The 23,240-nt window shown below is 37.8% G+C and overlaps 1 protein-coding gene across 2 annotated transcripts in view; it reads right to left on the minus strand.

Moving 5' to 3' along the window:
• The window catches only part of dntt (deoxynucleotidyltransferase, terminal), a 129,474-nt gene that overhangs the window by 46,252 nt on the left and 59,982 nt on the right, over positions 1-23,240 (minus strand). For both annotated transcript variants that reach the window (XM_083538407.1, XM_083538406.1), the window contains 2 exons: positions 18,680-18,782; positions 6,101-6,346 (listed from right to left, as the gene is read on the minus strand). In XM_083538407.1, coding sequence (XP_083394533.1) covers positions 6,101-6,346; positions 18,680-18,782 — 349 coding nt within the window. The remainder of the gene's footprint in view (positions 1-6,100; positions 6,347-18,679; positions 18,783-23,240) is intronic.

Genomic DNA, 23,240 nt, shown 5'->3' on the forward strand with positions numbered 1-23,240 from the left:
ATGATTTTGTCTGCTTGACATACCCACCACTGAATGTTCAACATGGCCCATCATGACAAACAACTCTCTGAGGATTTGTGAATTAGAATTGTTGCAGTCCACAAAGATGGCCTAGACTATAAAAAGATCGATAACACTCTGAAACTGAGCTACAGTACAGTGGCCAGGGTTATACAGAGGTTTTCCACTAGGAACAGTCCGCACAAGGGTCGTTCAAAGAAGTTGAGTCCTCGTGCTGTGTGTCAGGTGGAGAATCTTCTTCAAAAAACAGACGCATGAGTGCTGCAGCATTGCTTTACAGGTTACAGAAGCGGAAGGTCCGCTTGTCAGTGCTCAGACCATACGCTGCACACTGCATGGTTGTCGTCCCAAAAGAAAGCCTCTTCTGAAGCTGGCTCACAAGAAGCCTGCATACAGTTTGCTGAAAACAACCTGTCCAAGTGCATGCAGTGGCAGGGGGTCAGGGCCAGCAAAGAATTCTCTGCTGGCCTAAACACTATTAGAAGCACTGCCCTAACTTTAAAACATAAATTCTAATATTTGTTTATTAATTTATGAACAACAGTTTATTCTCTTCATTTCATAGTGTTTCTCTTGGCTTCACTGCTTCCAGTACGTGTATGTGGATGTTACATTTTTTGTCCAATCAGATTTCAGCCTCTATGTGCTGCCATGTCAATCTAAACTGCTGGCCTTTTTACCATAGAGAATATTATCAATGTGTCTGTTTCTTTAACCAATCAGATTTCATATTCGCCTCACAGGGCGAATATGGAATAGCGCCAGGGAATAGCGCAGGGAATAGCGCCAGCATTTTTCCATCCTCTGATTGGTTGGTCAGAGGGAAACTGTTACAGCCAAGTTTGACTGGCAAAACACATCTGCAGTGATCTGCACACAATTAATACATCTGAGTTAGACTTTTCTATGCCTACGGAGAAAGCTAAATTTATTTGGTTTCGGACATACCTAAAAATTCATTTTCCAGAAATTGTGACATTGTGAGGAGAGGTCAGCCAACCCCGAATCTAGCTAGCTTTTCTCAGCCTGGGAAAGGGTTTGTTCGCCACTTTCAGACCAGTGAATACGACCGGTACCACTGGACTACAGTCTCTGAAGAGTGGTACAAATTATGACTATGCATCTCTGGTGAGTAGGTTCTATTTTGTAAAAATTTTTGTGTTGTAGGTGGCACAGTTGTGATTGTAGTGTAGAGGTTTGGTTTTGTCTTAACTGGGTTTCTTGCTTTGGTAAAATGGTATTCACCCTCCATATGTGAAATGCCTCTCTCTCTGTAATGGCACATGTTGTTATATTGCATTCTTTTATTGTATTGATGGTTTCTATAATTGCGCATGATAGTGGTGGTATTAGGAGGAGGATTTAGTCGGGTAAGTACCCACTGAAGGCCCAGGTACCAAATGTAAGGCCCGCCACTGAGAGCATAAATTACTGGAACCATGCCTTGTGGTCTGAGGAGACTAAGATAAACTTGTTTAGCTCAGATGGTGTCAGATGTGTGGCAACGCCCTGGAATGCTACAGTCAAGCATTGTGGTGGTAGCATCATGGTCTGGGGCTGCATAAGTGCTGCTGGTTCTAAAGGAGCTGCGGTTCATTAAGGGAAACATGAATTCCAGCTTGTACTGTGACATTCTGAAACAGAACATGATGCCCCCTTCCCTCAGAAACTGGGCCTACCACAGTTTTCCAACATAATTACGTCCCCAAACATGACCCCAAGATGACAACTGCTTTGCTGAAGAAGCTGAAGATGATGGAATGGCCAAGTATGTCTCCAGACCTGAAACCTATTGAATACCTGATGGGCATCCTCAAGCGGAAGGTGGAGAAGTGACATGTGTCTAAAATCCAGCAATGCCATGATGTCAATATGGAGGAGTGAAAGAGGATCCCAGCAACAACCTGTGCAGCTCTGGTAAATTCCATGCCCGTGAGAATCAAGACAGCACTAGATATCATACAAAATATTGACAGTTTTGACATGTTTACTTAGGGTTTACTCACGTTTGTTGCCCGTTATTATGACAATAATAGCTGTATGTTGAGTTATTTTAGAGGACATTAAATCTCTTCTGCTATACAAGCTGCACATTGACGACTTTAAAATATATCCAATTTAGATTTCTATAGTATTACGGTGGCCGAGAAGAGCAAAACATGTCAACAAACCCAAAAACAAAACAACAAATCCAAAAACAAATTAACAAATCCGAAAACACAGCGACAAAATTCAGACAAACCAGAAAAGGTAGGTATACCGTATATTTCCCCCAGAGAACATATAATAAAATTGTTGCGTATAATACAATTATATATATATATATATATATATATATATATATATATATATATATATATATATATATATATATATATATATATATATATATATACAGTGAGGAAAATAAGTATTTGAACACCCTGCTATTTTGCAAGTTCTCCCATTTAGAAATCATGGAGGGGTCTGAAATTGTCACCGTAGCTGCATGTCCACTGTGAGAAACATAATCTAAAAAAAAAATCCAGAAATCACAATATATGATTTTTAAACTATTTATTTGTATGATACAGCTGCAAATAAGTATTTGAACACCTGTCTATCAGCTAGAATTCTGACCCTCAAAGACCTGTTAGTCTACCTTTAAAATGTCCACCTCCACTACATTTATTATCCTAAATTAAATGCACCTGTTTGAGGTCGTTAGCTGCATAAAGACACCTGTCCACCCCATACAATCAGTAAGAATCCAACTACTAACATGGCCAAGACCAAAGAGCTGTCCAAAGACACTAGAGACAAAATTGTACACCTCCACAAGGCTGGAAAGTGCTACAGGGAAATTGCCAAGCAGCTTGGTGAAAAAAGGTCCACTGTTGGAGCAATCATTAGAAAATGGAAGAAGCTAAACATGACTGTCAATCTCCCTCGGACTGGGGCTCCATGCAAGATCTCACCTCGTGGGGTCTCAATGATCCTAAAGAAGGTGAGAAATCAGCCCAGAACTATATGGGAGGAGCTGGTCAGTGATCTGAAAAGAGCTGGGACCACCGTTTCTAAGGTTACTGTTGGTAATACACTAAGACGTCATGGTTTGAAATCATGCATGGCACGGAAGGTTCCCCTGCTTAAACCAGCACATGTCCAGGCACGTCTTAAGTTTGCCAATGACCATTTGGATGATCCAGAGGAGTCATGGGAGAAAGTCATTTGGTCAGATGAGACCAAAATAGAATTTTTGGGTCATAATTTCACTAAACATGTTTGGAGGAAGAAGAATGATGAGTACCATCCCAAGAACACCATCCCTACTGTGAAGCATGGGGGTGGTAGCATCATGCTTTGGCTGTGTTTTTCTGAACATGGGACAGGGCGACTGCACTGTATTAAGGAGAGGATGACCGGGGCCATGTATTGCGAGATTTTGGGGAACAACCTCCTTCCCTCAGTTAGAGCATTGAAGATGGGTTGAGGCTGGGTCTTCCAACATGACAATGACCTGAAGCACACAGCCAAGATAACCAAGGAGTGGCTCTGTAAGAAGCATATCAAGGTTCTGGCGTGGCCTAGCCAGTCTCCAGACCTAAACCCAATAGTGAATCTTTAGAGGGAGCTCAAACTCTGTGTTTCTCAGCGACAGGCCAGAAACCTGACTGATATAGAGAAGATCTGTGTGGAGGAATGTGCCAAAATCTCTCCTGCAGTGTGTGCAAACCTGGTGAAAAACTACAGGAAACATTTGACATCTGTAATTGCAAACAAAGGCTACTGTACCAAATATTAACATTGACTTTCTCAGGTGTTCAAATACTTATTTGCAGCTGTATCATACAAATAAATAGTTAAAAAATCATACATTGTGATTTCTGGATTTTTTTTTTTAGATTATGTCTCTCACAGTGGACATGCACCTACGATGACAATTTCAGACCCCTCCATGATTTCTAAGTGGGAGAACTTGCAAAGTAGCAGGGTGTTCAAATACTTATTTTCCTCACTGTATATATATAATTATTATGAGAAAGAGAGAGAGAGAGATGTTGAATGTAATACTGTAGTATTATATAAGTAAAAAACACAATAAAATCACACATTGGATGCTGGCCCAGTTATATGTAGAAGCTACAAAACTAATCTAGTCTAGACTAACTAGTCTTTTATTTTCCTCATCATCAATTAAACAGAAAGTAAACTATTCACATTTTAAATCTCAGCACCTCAGTCACGATTCTAATCTGCATTTACCATCTAAATGCAGTTTTGTGCCAATCTGCAGGTTGAATTAAATGCACTATTTGACATTAATCTGTTTAGAAAGCCTTATCATGGTCAGCAGGCTTATTTAAATTCCTCTCTATTAATCTCATCTAATCACTAATGCTTTCTGCATTATGCTAATTTCCCAAAGGTCATGGCCAGTTTAGCACTGTTTATCAACAAAACACTGTAAGTGGAGACCGCATGACACTGCAGGGCTAACAAACGAACAAAGCTATGTGATAAAGCAGAGAACGTTGGAACAAGTGAGCATTTTTATCAGGTGACACTAACAAGAAAAATGACACTGAATTAATGGATAAAGAAAATAACACATTTTAATCTTGTATAATATGACACAAGATGAAATGAACATATGGAAGTCAGTGGCCCAACCTTAATGCGGCATATAAAATATATTTAGTCCTACATTTCCCTTTGTTTTCACTTTTACCATGCACAGAGAGCAGAAGTTTAGCACCTGTGGTTAATCCTATGTAGCATAACATGGCTTAATGGTGATGATAATACTGATTATATAATAGTATCATTCTATTGAATAAGAAATTAAATCGAATGAATTTAAATGGTTTAATGTATTTATTCTCTCAAAAAAATGGCCAGACTCCCAAGGTTTGACCCATACCTTATGCCTGAACAGAGAGATTGCTTACTCTCCGAGTCTTAGCTTCCCCAGTTGTGAGCTGGCCTTTGATAGCAGAGAACTGCAGTTTGGTTGGAATTGGAATTGAGAAAAATAAAGAAAAAAATCCCCAAAATTGATATTCTACTTACCAGTATTATATGACTCTCTTTCTTTCCCTTAACCTCTCTTCTTGCTTTCATTCTGTTTTTTCTTCTTTACATTTACATTTGCCAGATATCCTTTTCTAGAGAGGCTTACGGTTATCTAATTTATAGAAGTGAGCAGTTGGATGTTAAGGGCCTTGTTCAAGGGCCCAAGAGTGCCAGAGTGATCTACCACTACCTTTACCACTTACGTGTTGTTTGTTCCTTTTTCGTTTATTCATTCGTTTGTTCCTTTAATTGTCTCTTTTTTCTGTCAAATGTTCTTTCTTTTTCCTATCCCTCTTTTCTTCCTTCTTTTTTTTTTTTACTTAAATCACATTCTATAAGCTTCCAGTCCCAAGCCAGAAAGCCTGATAGAATATCTAAATTAAATTGCCTTTTTTTTTTTTTAATACACAATCATAATAATTTCATTGGCACCGAAATGAAAATTCAAAATTGGATTTTAAAATTTTTGTGCACAATCTGCTTGTGCACAAATTGTTTAATGCCTGCTTTAGTTTTTTGCTTTTATTTGCTTTAACTTTATGTCTAGCTAGCTGCCCTACCTTTCAACTTCTCCTTCTTGTCTTAGTTTTTTTTTTTTTGCATTCAGACTAATGACAGCATAATCACCAATTGCTGACTCTGACAATGTAATTAGCCTGGCTACAAAATCTTAACACGAGAGTAAGAATTAAGATTGCATAAAATAGCTGAAATCTAATTTAAACCACATTTCTATTAAAGAAATCTTGTATAATACAATGTTTTATGTTAAAATATAAAAAATTCCAGGCAGTCCATTTAACATTGTGGATTAGACCTTTAGAAATAAATGAAAGAACAAGGATTATTATTGTTTTTAGCCAAATGCCATTCAGTTTAATATGTGATTGCAATGGCAACCATTATCACCTCAATCCTAATACCATAGAATATAGAAAATACATTTCCAAGCATTATCGGAGCAAGGAGGATATGGAGGTTTGGTGTTGCATGGTACATACCCATTAGACTGTTTGCTTCTTACCGTGGATCCACTCCAGCCCAGCAGGGCGAAAGCATATCGCTCAGCCGGAGGTGCTACCAGATCCACCCTCACTGCCTTCCAGTCTCTCCCACATGTCTGCTCTGCCTGCTGGCCATCCACCTGCTCATTCTTCAATTTCACGATCAGAAAACATTTCTGGAAATGATCCATGGCTTCAAACCGGCAATTTGGCAACCTGCTTAGGTCAAAGGTTGACTCTTGGAAGTCTGAGTAAAGGAGAATTCCCTGAAAAGTGAGACAAGATAACTATCATTGGACAATGTTTGTATTTAAAAAAAGCCCTATCATTTTTATTAGTAATCTATAACAATCCACAGTAGCCTTGGCTCAGTAGTAGTACCTCAAATACTAAAAGACAGGTTGCTTACCCGAGGGTTGTAAGATTAAATCTCAGCACCACAAACATGCCACTGTTAGACTGTTGATCAGGGCCCCTAACTAGTTAGAAGCCTAACTATTAACTGAATACTGTCTGCCTGAATTATTTATTTATTTATTTATTTATTTATTTATTTATTTATTTATTTATTTATTTATTATTTATTTTTAATAATCATCACAGGTTAAGGTTTATCCTTTTTACACATGAACACTTTCTATAGTCTTATATTTACAATCTAATTGAAGAACAGATATGTGTTAAGGGCTTTGTCCAGGGTCCTGATATTGGTAGAATTTATTTTTAGGATTTAATGGCTCTATAGCCACAGTACCTCACATAGGCATCTTGGAATTCTAGCACAACCAGTGAATACATGAAAGTAATATTTCATTACAGACTGCAAAATTGCACTTTTTTCAGTATACTGTCGCTGCTAAATTGTAACTCTTAACGTGTTGACAACAGCGGGATGCCATTCTCAGTCTGTGCTAAATGGTTCCACTCCATAGGAAATGAAATCAATTCCAGACTTTACCACAGAGCACATGCAGGCAAGCAGGAAGCAGAATAGGTATGCAGAGTAAGACAGAGCGAGAACAAATACTCAGGGGAGGGGTGAAGTGGAAAAAAAAAACGAAGAAATAAAATGTACAAAGAAAAAGTGATAAAATCACATACACACAAAAAAGTAATTGGGTTTAAGGGTAATACTGGGAAGAAATACTGAAAGAGAGAATGAACGATAAAGAGACAGAAGATGGGGGGGCGGGTTGCAAAGTGAAAGAGTGGTGGTCAGGGCTGGCTGAGGATGGAAGCTGTAAATTGATTTCCTCTGGGCCTGCGCCCGGTCTGATTATTCAGTTCCTGATGGGAACAGCACTAAGGCGATTAAGATTACAAATTGTCAGTTTAATTCCAGTGCCTGCAATAATTGTTGAGTTACTATAACCCTCTTGCAGCCTATAAATCTTCAGCAATCTTACTAAAGAGCAATAATTGCTAGAGGAGCAACAGCGTTTTTGATATCACTCTCATACACACACACACACACACACACACACACACACTCTACTGGTCAAACCTCAGATACCCTCTCTGTCTCTCTCTTCCTCTTTCTCTCTTAGATATACAGTATACCACATAATATTATAATGTCACAAATGTCTATCTTTCTCTCTCTCTCACACACACACACACACACACACACACACACACACACACACACACACACACACACACACACACACACACACACACACACATTCAGTGTCTCTCCTGGTTAAAAGTGACAATGTAATTTCTGGCTCAATGTGTCAGACCCAGCATATCACTTCCTTCATCTAAAAGGTCCTCTCCATCTTGCAGTGTAAGATAAAGTGACCACACACTCAGCCTATGAAGTAGGAGGTGATTGAGACTGCGGAGAAGCGGACATTTACAACAAGGGTGGGGATGAAAGTTTCCATTCATTTCTGCCCTCCTTTCCTACTTCAGTGCCCTTCTGACCTTTCCGTCTTTCACACCCCTGTACACACACTCACTTACACACACACACTCACTTACACACACACACACACACACACACACACACACACACACACACACACACACACACACACACACACACACACACACACACACTCGTAATGAGCCCTCTGGGCACAACTGAACCTCAGCAGAAGTGAAGATGAAATTGCTGCTCTGAGGTGAGGAGCTGATTCCGTATGTAATTATATGGAGCATTTCACTTCTCATCAACACAAAGCCATGAAAGAAGCCAAAACTCTAATCAGCTAAAGCTAAAACTGGCTGCTTTCCCATCAACTCACCACCAGCTCTGAATCCCAATGCCGATCAACCAAATAAAGCTCCATAGTTCTGAGATATTAAGGTAATTTGACACAAAAGGTTGATTTGTTTTAACTAGCCCAAGGCTTCCTGACTTCTTCAAGGATTTTTTGGGTTTGGTAAAACTTTCTAAAAACTGAGATCCAATCTAATCTAATTAACCACTTTGCACAAAGCAGACAGTCAGTAAATCCCACTTTCTCACACGTCTTTGGTGTTAGATTTACAAGAAGTTCATTACCGGCTTCATTTGAAACCTGGAATCGATTCCAGGAGATCTAACACTGGTTTGGGACTTTTTTTATGTGTCCACAAATCTTAGTGATGAACAAGGAGGTTGGGTGTAGATCAAATTTTTAGTCCGTTTCAGCCAGTTATTTTTGCTCCAAGGCTCATGGGTGTAGCAGTGCTATAGTGGATGTGGCAGGAGAGAGGTAGATTTAAACTGAGTAAGATACAGGCTTGTATATTTAATACATAAAAAATGGTGAGAATACAGAATTAGAGGAGAAAGAAAAAAGCATGCATTTATAATCAAGTCGTTGTTTACATCCAGGATGAGATGCTAGACTTATGATCTACTGTATAAATGTTTTTAGTTACATGACCTTGACGAAACGGCTAACAACTATCCTTGCGTGGTAAGGGTCTGTGCCCCGGGTTGAAGAGACGCTGGCTAGCTATCTCTCCCCGAGTGTTGCATCGTGCCGGCACCATCATGGACCTGGTCCAACCATGCCACAACCAGTGCTTCAATGCACAGCCAACTCCAGCAAGCATCCTCCTCGATTTCCACCCAAAAATAAAGCGGGCCTGGAGAACTCGAGTCTCAAGAGACTGATACCCTTAAGAGACTACCTGGCAGCCTGGGAAGCTTTGCCAGACATGTCTTAGTGGGTCCTGCATACTGTGGACAAAGGCTATATGATTTAGTTCTGGATTCATCTGCCCTGGTTCGATTGGGCAGGGCTCAAGTAGACCTGTTCGTGACTCAAGAAATGTTGCACTGTCCGCTCTGCTTCTCCCTTACATCTCCAGCCGCTCTAGGGCTGGACGCCTGTACACCTTGGCCCCATCATGCTGCTTCCAGGAGTTCTGGAAAAAATTCATCCGGATGGAGTCCGTCTCCTCCTGGTGGCCCTGCGGTGGCCGGGCAGACCATGGTTTGAGGACCTGGTAGCCCTTCTCAAACACCCTCCCTGGGAAAATCCACTCAGAAGAGATCTTCTCTCATGCAATGGGTGCAATAATTTAGAGTTGTGGAATCTGTAGACACCATTTTCCAATCCAGAGCTCCCTCCATAAGAAGGTTGTATGCCGCTAGATGGCGCCTGTTCAGTGTATGGTGTGATCAGCACTTATTGGATCCAGTTAACTGCCTGGTTGGTTCAGTGCTGGAATTACTTCAGGAACAGTTCACGAAAGGGTTGTCTCCATCCACCATCAAAGTCTATGTTTCCGCCATTTTAGCATATCATGACCCCTTGATGGGGCAATCACTGGGCAGGGACCCGCTCTTGACATGTTTTTTCCACAGCACCCAGCGGTTGAGGCTTCCAGAACAACAAAGAGTGCCTGTGGGGGACTTGACCATTGTGTTGGAGGCTCTATCTGAGCCTCCCCCTTCAAACCGTTCCCCGAGGCTTCCTGGAAGATCCTTACAGTTAAGACCAATTTCCATTGGACAGATTACACACGTGATACAGAGCGTGGACAACGCAGAAGCGTTCTCAAAGCGCTGTTGACTCTGCGTCTTGTTCCCTCAGGGATCCAAGGTTACATACATAACATGTAGACGATCTTAGTGTTGCATTCAACACTATAGATCATGACTTTCTTCTGGCTCACTTACAGAATTACATCACTATTCAGGATTTTCAGGCATTAAGTTGGTTTAAATCCTACCTCTCTGATTGTTGCCATTTTATAGATTTACATGGAGAACTATCCAGGCTAATGCAAGGCTCAGTTCTAGGACCCCTGTTATTTACAATGTACATGCTTCCCTTAGGAAATATTATTAGAAGGCATGGCTTCCACTGTTATACCGATGATACTTAGCTATATATCTCATCAAAACCAGACGAAACATCTCAATTGATCAGGTTAACTGAGTGTGTTGAATAATTAAAAGATTGGATGACGCATAACAGAGACAGAGATATTTCTCTTCGGGCCAAGAACCAGTACACACAAGCTGCAGCAATTTAACTTACAATTAGAAGGATTTACTGTAACTACTATTTCAACGGTTAAAGACCTGTGAATTATATTTCACAGCAACTTGTCTATGCAAATCATATCATCCATATTACAAAAACAGCCTTCTTCCACATTAGAAATATTGCTAAGCTAAGAAATGTTGTCTATATCTGATACAGAGAAGACTATTGTAATACATTTCTAGGTGGTTGTCCTGCATCATTAATAAACAAGCTACAGTTAGTCTAGAATTCACCAGCCAGAGTTCTCACAAGGTTGAGAAATTATGATCATATAACTCCAATCTTATCACCTACACTGACTACCTCAAATTTTGAATCGAGTACAAACTATTTACTTACAAAGCCCTAAATAGTTTGGCTCCCATGTATCTATCCAGTCTTCTAACATTCTACAATCCGTCATGCTCTTTGAGATCTCAAAACTCTGGGCTTCTAGTAGGCTCTAGAACAGCAAAATCCACTAAAGTTGGTAGAGCATTTTCACATTTAGCTCCGAAACTTTGGAATTGCCTTTCTCAAGTCAAGTCAAGTCAAGAGGCTTTTATTGTCATTTCTACTATACACAGTGGTACACAGTACACAGTAAAAACGAGACAACGTTTCTCCAGAACCCTGGTGCTACACTAAACAACAACAAACAAAACAACATAGAGCTACAACACAAGTTACATAAAGTGCATCGAGTGCAACCTAGTGCAAACAGTGCAGACAGACAGTGCAAACAGACGACACAAGACAAGACACAAAACCCAATATAGCGCCGACCAGTAAACCTACTGTATACTTGATTATACAGTACTGTACAAGAAAACTGTAAAAACTTTACAAACTAAAAAACTATATCCCAGAAGTTTGAATAAACAGAACAATGTAGTGCAAAAAATACAGTATTCAGGGCTCAGACACACTGTCTTTCTGCACAGATCAAAGACACTTTACACATAACACACAACGCATTATCACATATCATAAATCATAATCCAGTGCTCCAGTACATCTGATCAAACACATTATCAACTGATGCTTGTTAATATTATGAACAGCAGCTACGCTAATTCCTCTCCACCCGAATGAGGATGGATTCCCCTTTTGATTCGGGTTCCTCTCAATGTTTCTTCCTCATATCGTCTAAAAGAGTTTATTCTTGCCAGAGTTGCCCCAGGCTGCTCATCAGGGATAAACACACATAATTCACTTATATAAAAAAAAAAAAAAATTGTTATATAATTCTAATGTTCTGTAAAGTTGTTTCTCTAAAAGAAAGTTTTTCTGTAAAGAAATATATTTGAATTTAAATTTAAACATGGTAACTTAACTTTAACTTAATAGTGTCTGGCTGAATTATTATTATTATTATTAATATTATTATTATTATTATAAAAAAAGATTGTTGTAGTAGTGTCTAACAAGAACTACAAAGTAGGGAGTCTAAAGCTAGCATTTGCTTCCTCTATTTAATGTTTTTAAACATCCCAGGAAAATAAACACTTAGAGGAAGATTCTATCTACCCTCTTCCACATACATGAGCTCATAGATAACCATAATTGGATCGTTTCACTCTGACAGAGGAGAAAGCATAATACGATTAATCTTACCATTCCCTTGAGCTCTTGTTAATGGAAAGCTGTGAAATAGTCAGGATTGTGTGTCCCTGGACTGATTTTTTTTGTGGCTACTAAAATGTAGAATCAGGTAACTGAAATAGGGTATAGGCTGAATAAACATTCGATTAGTCAACAGAAAGTCTAATGAAACTAACTGAAAAGCAGGTTTTTACAATCTGATCTCTTGGTTCTTATTGGTATTCATCACTGTACACTAGTTTTAAATGGAAAACTAAGCTTTTGAGTAAACAATTTAATAAATAATTATATAAATAATAATTTATATAATTATTAAATAATTTAAATATTAGTGATATTGCGTCTTTCTGTCAAAGTAGTTTGCTCTTGGACACATTTACTTGTAAAAGTGTACCAGACTGTCTAGCTTGACTAAAAGACTGGCTGGTGAAATAGGAAAGCTTTGTGAGGTCGATCCAAATTCTGGGTTGTTTTACATGTTATGTTTGGCTCAGTCAAACTCTACATCCTGACCATGAATGTACAATTTTTCTGCTTGCTAATTTTATTCTGATCATTATTGTCTTGTCTTTCTTGGTTTCATTATAATGTCTTGCTTAGGTTCAAACAGATTAGGATTGATCTTGCCAATGTCTTTAGAGACTTCATGTATGGCTTCTGTCAGTATCGTTTTTCTTTGTAATGACTTCAAAGTGTCTCCACATCATTCTAAATCCCTATTGTTGTCACCATCTTTGCTCAATTCTCAATGAACTTTAGGAAACCCTCTGTGCTTTGAACAGTGATTGATTCCTCTCACTTTACATGGACTGGTACAGCCCTGACCAGAATTGTAAATCACACACGTGAGAAAATTTGGTCCCTGTTAATCTCTGAACGAGTGACATGTGACAGTGCGGCTAAAATCACTAGGGTGTTGCCACATTTTATAAACGCTACTAGAAAGGTCAATTTCCAGCTTTTGATTCTATATTTCGCTCTCTCTTTTAAGTGAACCACAAGCAGCTGCCCAATTCTGACCAATAGGCCCAAAGGATTTCAGCCAAACTGACCCGATATCTTGACTGCAGTTAGTCAGAGCATAAGATTTCAGTCTTTAGAGTAAGAATAGACTGGGTTAGCGCTACATGTTTAGACCGTTCTCACCTTTGATTTTAAAGCTGTGCAGGGAACTATTGATTCTGGTTATCAAGATTACCAAGAACACGAGGGTTGGAATCTTGTATAACAAAACAATGGATGTGTGAGGGTTTAATATAATATATATAAACGTATATAAATAGCAAAACCCTCAAAGACCTTATTTAACAGGCACAGTAACATTTTTATCTTAAAGGACTGTAGGGCATTTATTTTGTGAAGGTAATTAATTTTATATTATATCCAACAGAGCTGGTAATTGCAAACGTTTTCCCCCCCCAGCATGTGAAAAGAGGTAAGTCAGGAAGAAGAGGGATATGCTCTTTTCACGTTGCGGTTATAATATATATATAGCAGATTATTGTCTTTTGCTAGAAGAGAACCAGTTTTCTAATACACAGGTAACATAAACAGGTGTAAACATATACAACCTCAGATTTGGCCTGAAATGTTTAAAACATAGCTCTGTTACTGCTATAAAAGACAGGGTTACATGTTAAGTGTAATGTAAATACATTGTAAATATTCATTGTTATTCATTACACACTTTCCCAGTTTACTATATTATACAGTGCATTCTAAGTACACACACATCTCATATTTGAATTTACAGTATATTAACTAGCCTGGGATCTTCTCAGCACACGTGTGTACATATGCTCTTACACCACCTCTTGCAGCATCAGTATGATTCTTAACATCTCAATTTTTGAACATAATCAACAAAGTAGGCCACAGGCTTGCTCAGCAGCAGTGAAGCAAATCTTCATTCCACCAGATGTCATGGCTGAATAAACATTTTAATGTTTATAGTTTAACAAGTTTATACCAAAATCATGATCAAATCTAACTGCACTCCATCCAACTAATCCATCTAACTAAAAATAAAATGTGTGGTTCTCTCTCCAGCACACATATGCAATCACACTTCTCTTATGTGACATTTCTTATCACACCCACTTATACACTATATAGTGATTTCCTCTGAGGCCACTGCAAATACAAAGATAGTTATGGATGTTTGTTCTGGTTCTTATTAAGCTGTTTAAGTCCATATACAAGTAGAAAGTTAAGCCATTTATAGGTAGGTGGAATACGTGTGTACATTATTTTATATCTAAATTGCTCTAATCATAACTGAAGTTTAGAAATGTATCTTGACTGACAGGTGTCTCATCCAATGATCGGTAAGTGTTCCATTCACAAACTATACCTACATTTTCTGGTTTGTCTGGTTTGTTTGAATTGTCGTTGTGTTTTCGGATTTGTTATTTTGTTTTTGCATTTGTTATTTTGTTTTCGGATTTGTTAGTGTTTTCTAATTTGTTAATTTGTTTTCTGATTTGTTAATGTGTTTTGCACTTCTCGGCCACTGTATAAGTGAGCCAAGTTGTCATTCAAAAAACCAGTCCCCAGAACACTGAGACTGAGATTCCAAGTAGTTCCTTTTAATTTAAATAGAATTAATGGTCCATGAGAATGGGTATTGTGTGTTGGTTATTTCCTGTGGGTGAAGTTTGAGTTAATTACTGGAGTTGCGAATGTCATGTGACATACCCTGTTAGAAACGTTGAAATATGACCTTCTAAAAACAGTGACAAGCTAATAATAAACAATAATAAACAAAGGACTTCCCCCTCCAAAAAAAAAAAAAAAATTGATATCTGCAAAAAATTTGTATATAAACACACAAAAACTGAAATGTCTCTGATTAGAAAATAGGAGCAATGAGTATTCCCAAGCCAGTGTAGCCAGCTACAACTGGCCAGCCAAACCTACACCCATACACATACAAGCAACATAGTGCACTGACTTTATGGAGTTTAGGAGGTCAACCTCACTGCAACACTTTCATTTTAAACAAACTATTCTGAACCTTAACTACCTCACCTCACAATCAAAATAACTAACAGAAATTCTGAGCAGCACAAAAGCAAGTGGCACACAGGTTGACCGTGTATCCTGATTCTGGGCCAGAACTTCCTCTCATTTGTCTCTGTGTTAGTGACTTGCTGCCCTTTCCACTGGCCCACAGTTATGCTTTTATATCCAGCTGCCGAGAGGAAAAAAAAAGAAAGAAAGACGATGAAAACCATCTTTACAAGGTCAGGTGTTCTTTTTTCTCTTTGGATATATTTTTACTTCCTCTCTGGCTAAAGGAATGAGAGCCTAGCATGTGATACTGAGCCTGAGCGATGCTGTGAGCACCACAGGGGCCCAGATAAGCTATGACAAGGTTACACGACGTATGACGACCTCCACTACCTCCACTTAATCAGCGGCTCCCTACCAGACTCGTCTGCCCCTGGGAGACCAGCGGAGGCAAACTTCATGTATAAAAGAATAGTTTCTGCCAAGTAAAGTTAACAGGGCTAATTACCAGCAGGGACTACAGGTAGAGGAGGCGAGAGAGTGAGTGAGAGAGTGTAAGAGAGAGAGAGTCATAAAGTACAAGGGAAGAGAGGTGGGTGGGTGCTGGGTTATTTTTAAACTCTGAGATTTTTAAACTCTGAGATGACAGAGAGAGGGGGGCAGTAGGCAACAGCATTACCAGTGCAGCTTCTGCCACTGACTGCATTTTATCAAACGCCTCCCACTCATTATCCCCTCGTATACTACTCTCTTCTCAGAGGAGCTAGTTGCTGACAAGTCTTTCTCTCCATCATTCCTTTTCACCCTGCTTGCTCCCTATGTAGCTGCTGCTAAATTTTCCCCACTTTTGTTTGCTGTTTTTCTCTGACATTTCTGCTCCATTTGTATTCGTTTATTATCCTTTCCGTATGCTTTCCCACCCTTGCTATCCTTCCATGCTATTTAGGACTGAGGTTTTCAATGCAAACTCCAAAGACAAAGACACTCCACTGTCACAGTTTTCAATCTCTTTCCTCTGATCTGTTTTTCCTCCTTCATCCAAGTTCCCAAAGAAATTGTCCAGATTTTAAAATATTTTGATCCTGCAAAACACCTTATTCAACTCTCCTTCTGATCTACCATGTTTCTTCTCAAGAGTCTTCAGAAATCAACAATTGAAAGTTGTTCTAGGGAAGTGTTTGACAGATATGTTTCACCCACTGTCATCAAATTCCCTAATCAGTCAATTAACTTGCATCATTAAGTAAGTATGTATTCAGCTATGGTCCTTGTCTATTCCCTGGGCTTTGTCCAGAAATATCCATCTATCAATCTGTCCATCATGCATTCATCAACCATTCAACAATCTGTCCATCATTCTATTAAATATTGGCAATGCCATTCACACATTCGGAGTGCATACGTGCCTGTAATTCAGTATACTCTGAAATAGATAGAAAGATAGATAGAACATTTAGACAAAATCATGCCTGTAAAGTAGCTTCCTTTTAATTTAAAATCAAAAGAGGTTACAAGGGGTTGAGAATTTCTTTCTTTTGCAGTCTATTATCTCTCACTTTCCCTGCAGGTTCAATCCAGGTGTAAAAAATTGAAAAACACATAGATACAAAGAGCTACTCACTAACAACAGGAAGGGCAAATCCCTGTGCTTGAGAGATCACTACCCATAATCACACTAGTGAAACTTTTTAAAGAGATAATGTTATTTTAAAACACCATGATATTTTAATCATATCACATATGCCATCCATTATAGATAGATAGATAGATAGATAGATAGATAGATAGATAGATAGATAGATAGATAGATAGATAGATAGATAGATAGATAGATAGATAGATAGATAGATAGATAGATAGATAGATAGATAGATAGATATATGGATATATGGATGGATGGATGGATGGATGGATGGATGGATGGATGGATGGATGGATGGATGGATGGATGGATGGATGGATAAGTGGATAGATAGATGAATTCTGTCTGTGGGAGATAAACCATAAAATGTGAGAAGCCTGAAATTTGCCACAGTAGTTAAACAGTTTTGCAGGGAAAAATTCTGCTGAGGAACTCTGCCAAATTCCTGAGAAGAGAAGTGCAAATTCTCATAGTACTGGAGAGACTGAGATTTCTTTTGTGTCTTAGGAGGCTAAAGTGTTGATTTGTTCTTTTTTCTGTTCCAAGTTTCTCAAGTGGGAGTGGAACCCCTGGATCTAACTCTTTAGAAACCCATTAGTTTGAAGCCTTCAGCCATTTATATAAGGCATAAGAGAAATTATCTTTTGTTATTCAGAGGGAAAGCTCAAATCCAGTCTTTGCCAACTACACAACACTTTTTTTCATTTCACTCACACAAAGAAAGGGTAAATAAATGAATTTTTTAAAACTGGAACAGATGGGCTCTTTTACTCATTAATCAAAGAGTCGCTTTACACTTGGAATGCTGTTCTCTCAGTGTAATGTACTTTTATTCACACCCGAAATAATTGGCCAAACAAACAAGCAGCAAAAACGAAAACACATGAAAAGCTTTAAGTATGGTTACTGTCTTAGCACTGAGTCTATAAATTGGCACATATTAGTAAGACGTGTTAGTTTTTTTACTGATAGCAAGAAAATATGTTAAATATCAAACTTCTAGTAAAGAAAGAATTGTTTGAAGGGACAGTAAAACTGGACTTGACACTTTTCTTAATTTGCTGCAAGAAAAGCATGTAACAACACACAACACTTTGAAATAAAGCACATTGAAAGTGTTTTAAGATGTTCATCCCAGGTGATTCATTCACATCAGGATCTTGTGACCTCCATGGACAACTCTCAGATATAACCTTCGGTCACTTTGTGTAATGTTGTAGCAACAATAAACAATGAACTATACTGTCCCTCTCACATTGCTAATGTGGCACAAATTTCTGCTTTAAAACATTAGAAGAATTTGTTTCATTTACCCAGGCCACTTGGGTGCTTGTTCAGCCCCTCGTTATTTTTTACATTACACAACTTTCTTCTAGCAGGTCTGCTTCTGAGCACCGTTCAACACTGAAGCCTGCAACAAAGCCAAAACTGGACCAACACCCTCCTACCTTAAAGCATTTACCACACACTAATGCCACATGCCACCTGATCCTGTAACACTATTCAGCTTGTTTCACCATTCCCCAGGGTATAATGAATCAAGACACTTCTTTTCTAGCATGTAGATGGTGAAATAAATTTCCCAAGATGTCAGAGCAGCAGTCACTAGCAGTCTTCAAACTACGACTAAAGACATACATCTTTAAGCAGCAAAAATATACATTTCCATTGTTTATTTTAATATATTACCTCTCCAAAATATAGATGGAGGTATTCATGAGTTAGTAAACCAGTGTCACAATGGATTTATTGATAGCCTTCAAAGTACTGCATGTTGTTCTGTCTGAAGGTTTGTGCAAAAATATTGTAAATATAAAATGTTAAACCTTATGTTTGAGGTTAAAAGCCAAACAATGTTAAAGTACCTGACTCCTGAGTTGATCAATCACTGCAGGAAGAAGTCCATCTTCTTTACCATGCCCAGGTACAGTAAGGAGAAAATCAACATCATGCCCAAATTCTTTTCCTCTGTATATATATAAACACACACACACACACACACACACACACACACACACACACACACACACACACACACACACACACACACACACACAGTTTTTTGACCACATAATGATGGCATAATAGCAACAGGATTTATCATTGTTCATGTGTAGCTCATTAGACTCCTTTATTACCATTCATAATTTGCCACACTAGTCAGCTTCATTCGTTTTTATTATTATTTTACTTGATCATATCTGAGTATGTTCTTGGTTTGTTTAACTACATTACATTTTACTATGTTCGTTCATGTATGTAATTTGTATCTGACAAATAAATTATTTTGATGAGTTTCTTTAACCACAGTTCGACCGTCTAAATAAAGATTTTATACCACACCATGGAAAACATGTGCAGCCTTCACAGTATACTCTCTAAGCCTTGAAAACTTTCTGAAAATATGTCTTTAAACACCTCACAGAGAAAAGAAGTGTGAAAAACACCAGAACTAGCAGTAGAAATGGATAAGCTGCCTCTCAGAATTCTAACCTTGTTTTTTTTTTGCCTCTTTTTACTCTCACTTTCAGCAAAGTTCTGTGTAAATTAAAAAGCATGGCTTGCGATCACATCCTGTCTTTCAACACACTATAAAAGAACTCTCATTTTCATTACAAGCTTTTGTGAGTTGCAGTCATTCCAATATTTGTTTCAACTTTTTCTGGCTATAATTTAGAAGTCCAACTTCTCTAACCTTGTGAGCAAGTGAAATGTGTGTTTTGCAAGGTGCTGACTAAATTTTCTGATTTCTTTTTTCCCCAGTCTCAGCAGAGCCATTTCTTGCTATAAGTAGTACAGGCAGCTGCTGAACCATAAGGGAGCCATGTGTGTATGAAGTTTATTGAATTTCTTCAGCAAAAAGCAAGTCGATGCTTCTGGTAGTTGCAAGGCACCCCTTGTGGTCTGAAAAGAACAAAGAATGCAACTAGAAAGCTTCCCAAGTTAGCGATTGTAATATGATCATGATCAGCAGAACATTTTCATCATCTGGAGATGAAAAATAAATTCTAACTAACTAACTATTTGACTTGAGTCTTTATGTATATTTCATTCCGAAGTTTACCTGAAGAAATGTAGGGCTACCTAGGTTTGAATAAATCTTGTATAATTAGGTTAATAGCTAGTAAACTGTTTGGTTTAATTGTAGCACTAAATATAAAATTTTATGTTAAAACAGCATTAAGTGCCTTTTTATTTCATTGAGCATTTCAATGTTCTTATATTAGTCAATTTGTTTGCTAGCTACTATGCTAATTGTATTACAAGCAATAGCCAAAGTCAATATATAAATTTTTTGTGGACTATTGTGACAGGTTCCTCTAAATATCTCACTCCACACCACCAAAAGTCTTTCAGTACTATCCTACCTTTAGGGTTCACATAGTTTACCTGGTCAACATCAATTCCTTATTTTGGAGTCAATAGCTTCTAATTAATCTTTGTGAAGTTTTGCCTACTTCGCCATCTGCTATTCTGACCTGTTTGTTTATTCGTTTTAGGCATCCTGGTAATCTAAATCTTGGACTTTTCATGATTGGCAGTTTTGTCTGCCCTTGTTAATTTGTTCATCTGTGGTTCTGATTTATTTTTGTATTTTGAACTGAACTGTTTTCTGAATAGAACTTGGTGTAATGAGCTGTTTAATAAATCTCTGATTAAACTATGCAGTCTCATGGTGTATTATAAATATAATAGACAATAGCTGAGTTCTACCCAATTGTTTCTAAATCTTGATAGCAAATATGAGCAATTCTAGCTGAGCAAAAGTACTATTGGTGTTATAAACCAGGGTTTCTCACATAGTTTGATAAGAACCCTTTAAACTGTAAAACAATTTAAATGATCTCAGTTAATGAGCGGTCAAATTAACCAATAAAACCAAAAAACATGCAGAGCTATTAATTATTTAAACAATCAATCTAGTCGTTTAGTCACATATTTCAATATTTTTGATCACTTGAAAATTGGGTGGGTTCAAACAAGAGGTGCCATATTCTGCACTATTTATCACATCTGGATTATACAGTATCGCACAAAAGTGAGTACACCCATCAAATTTCAGCAACTATTTTATTATGTTTTTAAGAGTGGTTCTTAACAGGTGCTTGTTGCAGTGTGCAGCATATGATCTGAGCAGTGACTAGCGGACCTTCCGCTTCTGCAACCTTTAAATCAATGTTGCAGCACTCATGCCTAGTGAAACCCATCTTTGAAAACCTCTGTATGACACTGGCCACTGTACAGTAACTCAGTTTCAGGGTGTTACAGATCTTCTTCTAGCCTAGGCCATCTTTGTGGAGAGCAGGGTTAGGGTTAGGGTTAGGGTTAGGGTTAGGGTCTAATTCTCAAATCCTCAAAGAGGATTCAAAGAGAGTTCTTTGCCATGAGGTGCCATGTTGAACATCCAGTGTCCAGTCATTATAAGAAAATTGTACTCAAAGCACCAAATGTTAACTGCTCTAATGCAAGATACACACAAGAACATGATGAATAGGACATGTCACTTTGCATGGTTACATGGCATACAGCTGTTATAACTTATTGTTTAATCACTTTTGTTGGCAGTTATTTAGACAATAATGGCTGTATGTTAAGTTATTTTTAGACAATAAATCTGCTTTACAAGGTGCGCATAGACTACTCTAAAATATCTCTTGAAAGATATGCTTAAATGGTTGCTGAAATGTGAGGGGTGTACTCACATTTGTAAGATAATGTATATCAGGAAATGAAAGCTGAAATTCTGATCCTTTGATCCTGATAATGTGCATCCTTTAATCCTATACCATATGATTAAGGTGTAAATTGTAGCAAAAAGAATTGGCCTTGAAAGACATAGCAAGAAAGACAACATAACTTGGTCAATTTTAATAAGTTGTTAATGACAACATACTATGATTGTACTGGATATCTGGAGCCATCTTTGGGCTCTCACACCCAAAACTGCCCTGAGCCTAGGACTGTAAGGGATTCAAAACAAAGGCATAGAACTTTGGATTCCTGCATTATCCTAATGTAGAATATTTGTGGTGAAATCCACTTAAATCCAACGAACTTTGTAGCCTAGAGCACACCAAATATGCTGCAATGTGCCCTTTGATAATGATGTGTAGGATGAACAGAAGCACAGGCATGTATTTTACAGTTAATAAGCTGAAAAATGAGAGTAAATGGGTGCAGTGTCTCACATGTCTTGCCTATATGCTCGAATTCACCAACCCCTGACAGGCTAACAGCAAGAGTGTAAAAGTGAGGGGTGAAAAAAAGAAAAGGTGAAAGTAGACAGAAAGCTACAGTAAAGGGGTCAGCTTAGCATGGATGACTTGTGAGAGTGAAATATCAATATAGGGATGAGTTCATAGTCAGCATATTAAAAATACCAGATCCATCCACACTTTAACATTAGGCTTTATAAGAACAATAACGTACATCCAATTTGTCTATGTATTCAATTTGTGAATTGGTTGGTTTGTATATATTACAACAACCTATCTTAGAGATGGCCTATTTGTCTTAAACAAGAGTGTCATCAGTACCCTCAGTGTACTTACCTTTTCAGGTACCAATAAGCAGACCAGAGTGTGTCGACTAGGAGATATATACTTTTTATCCCTTAATGTTGTGTAATATATATAAAAAATAATATAGAATATATGAAATACAGTGAAAGAAATGTAAAAGTAAAGCTTTCAAAAGAGAGCATTGTATAAATCCAAAGTAATTGTAACTAGAACGTTTTTTAGTATTTATTATTATTATTATTATTATTATTATTATTATTATTATTATTATTATTACTGTTGAAAAACTCTAACTAGTAGTGGGATCAAGAAGTACAGAGCTTGAAAGTTGACAGACATATTTGTATATGAATGTTACATACTTGAGTTATGTGCACATATAGAAAATATGTACACATAATTTATATTTAAGTGCTTTTGCCAGATTCCAAGATCTAATCGCAGTGTTAATGAGAAATGGATTTATATAAATCCAATCTTGTAATTTGTATACAGTGTAGGGTGATGGTCAGATTACTATATAATGCTATATCCTTTTCTTGTGTATGATATAATTCTGGTTGCATATAGAGCATGCACTCATGCTAAAGTACCTCAGCCTGTAAAAACACAGCAGCGCTAGCAAACACCTGAATGAATTGACAAGAAGGAAACATTCTGGAATGCATCGAGTGACTTGTTTCTATTCAGCATGTTGGAAAAGCCAACAATTTTACAGCTTTTACTTACTAACACACTGGGGTAAAATAAAACTGTAGGTTAAATCTTTGGTATAGTAATACTTTTGAACATTTCTTACATTTAATTAAACAATTCCTTACTATTTAATCCATAAAATCAATGCAGGTTCCAGAATGACCTACATGTAAGAGTGTAATCTACCAGAATGCTAACATCTAAAGGT

This window comes from Silurus aristotelis (genome assembly GCF_946808225.1).
Source record: "Silurus aristotelis genome assembly, chromosome: 4".
Lineage (NCBI taxonomy): Eukaryota > Metazoa > Chordata > Actinopteri > Siluriformes > Siluridae > Silurus > Silurus aristotelis.